Source organism: Mastomys coucha, unplaced genomic scaffold (assembly GCF_008632895.1).
Source record: "Mastomys coucha isolate ucsf_1 unplaced genomic scaffold, UCSF_Mcou_1 pScaffold3, whole genome shotgun sequence".
NCBI classification, from domain to species: Eukaryota; Metazoa; Chordata; class Mammalia; order Rodentia; family Muridae; genus Mastomys; species Mastomys coucha.
Genome location: NW_022196909.1, coordinates 48,947,845 through 48,948,709, shown reverse-complemented (window position 1 = coordinate 48,948,709; position 865 = coordinate 48,947,845). Strand labels below are relative to the sequence as shown.

The 865-nt window shown below is 37.1% G+C and overlaps 1 protein-coding gene across 1 annotated transcript in view; it reads right to left on the bottom strand.

The window, feature by feature from the left end:
• Window positions 1-865, bottom strand: part of Tap1 (transporter 1, ATP binding cassette subfamily B member) — a 30,656-nt gene that overhangs the window by 20,177 nt on the left and 9,614 nt on the right. The window contains exon 9 of the mRNA XM_031347009.1: window positions 21-54. Within this exon, the coding sequence (XP_031202869.1) occupies window positions 21-54 (34 nt within the window). The remainder of the gene's footprint in view (window positions 1-20; window positions 55-865) is intronic.

Genomic DNA, 865 nt, shown 5'->3' with positions numbered 1-865 from the left:
AGGCCACCGCTTGTCGCTGACCTCCTGACAGCTGGTTCCCAGTCTCACCTACCTCTGCAGAGACAAGAACCCAGCTGAGATATAGATAGGTGTATACGCACATACATATACACTCACCTACACGCTCACATACATACACAGACACACATACATATACTCACATACATACACACACACATACATATACACTCACATACATACAGACACACATACACATACACTCACATACACACATACATACACACACATACATATACAGTCACATACTCACATACATACACAAGCACACTATATATACTCACATACATACACACATAAACATACATATACACTCACATACTCAGTCACATACATACACAGGCATACATATATTTATATATATATACTCACATACATACACACATACATATACACTCACATACTCACATACATACACATATACACATACACTCACATACACACATACACATACACTCACATACACACATACATACACAGGCATATATATACACACACACACACACACACACACATATATATATTCTACATACACACATACATATATGTAACACTCACAAACATACACAGGTACTCATATATTCATATACATAAACACATACATACACACTCACACAGATACACTATACACATACATACACACTCACATACATACTCACATAAGCACACATACACACTCACACACAACAACACACACAATTATATACATACATAGGCACACACATACATACTCACGTAGACAAACATACATATTCACCCGCTTACACACATACACTCTCACATACACAGACACATTCAGACGCACTCACATACATACACACACATACACAGACACATATAGACACAC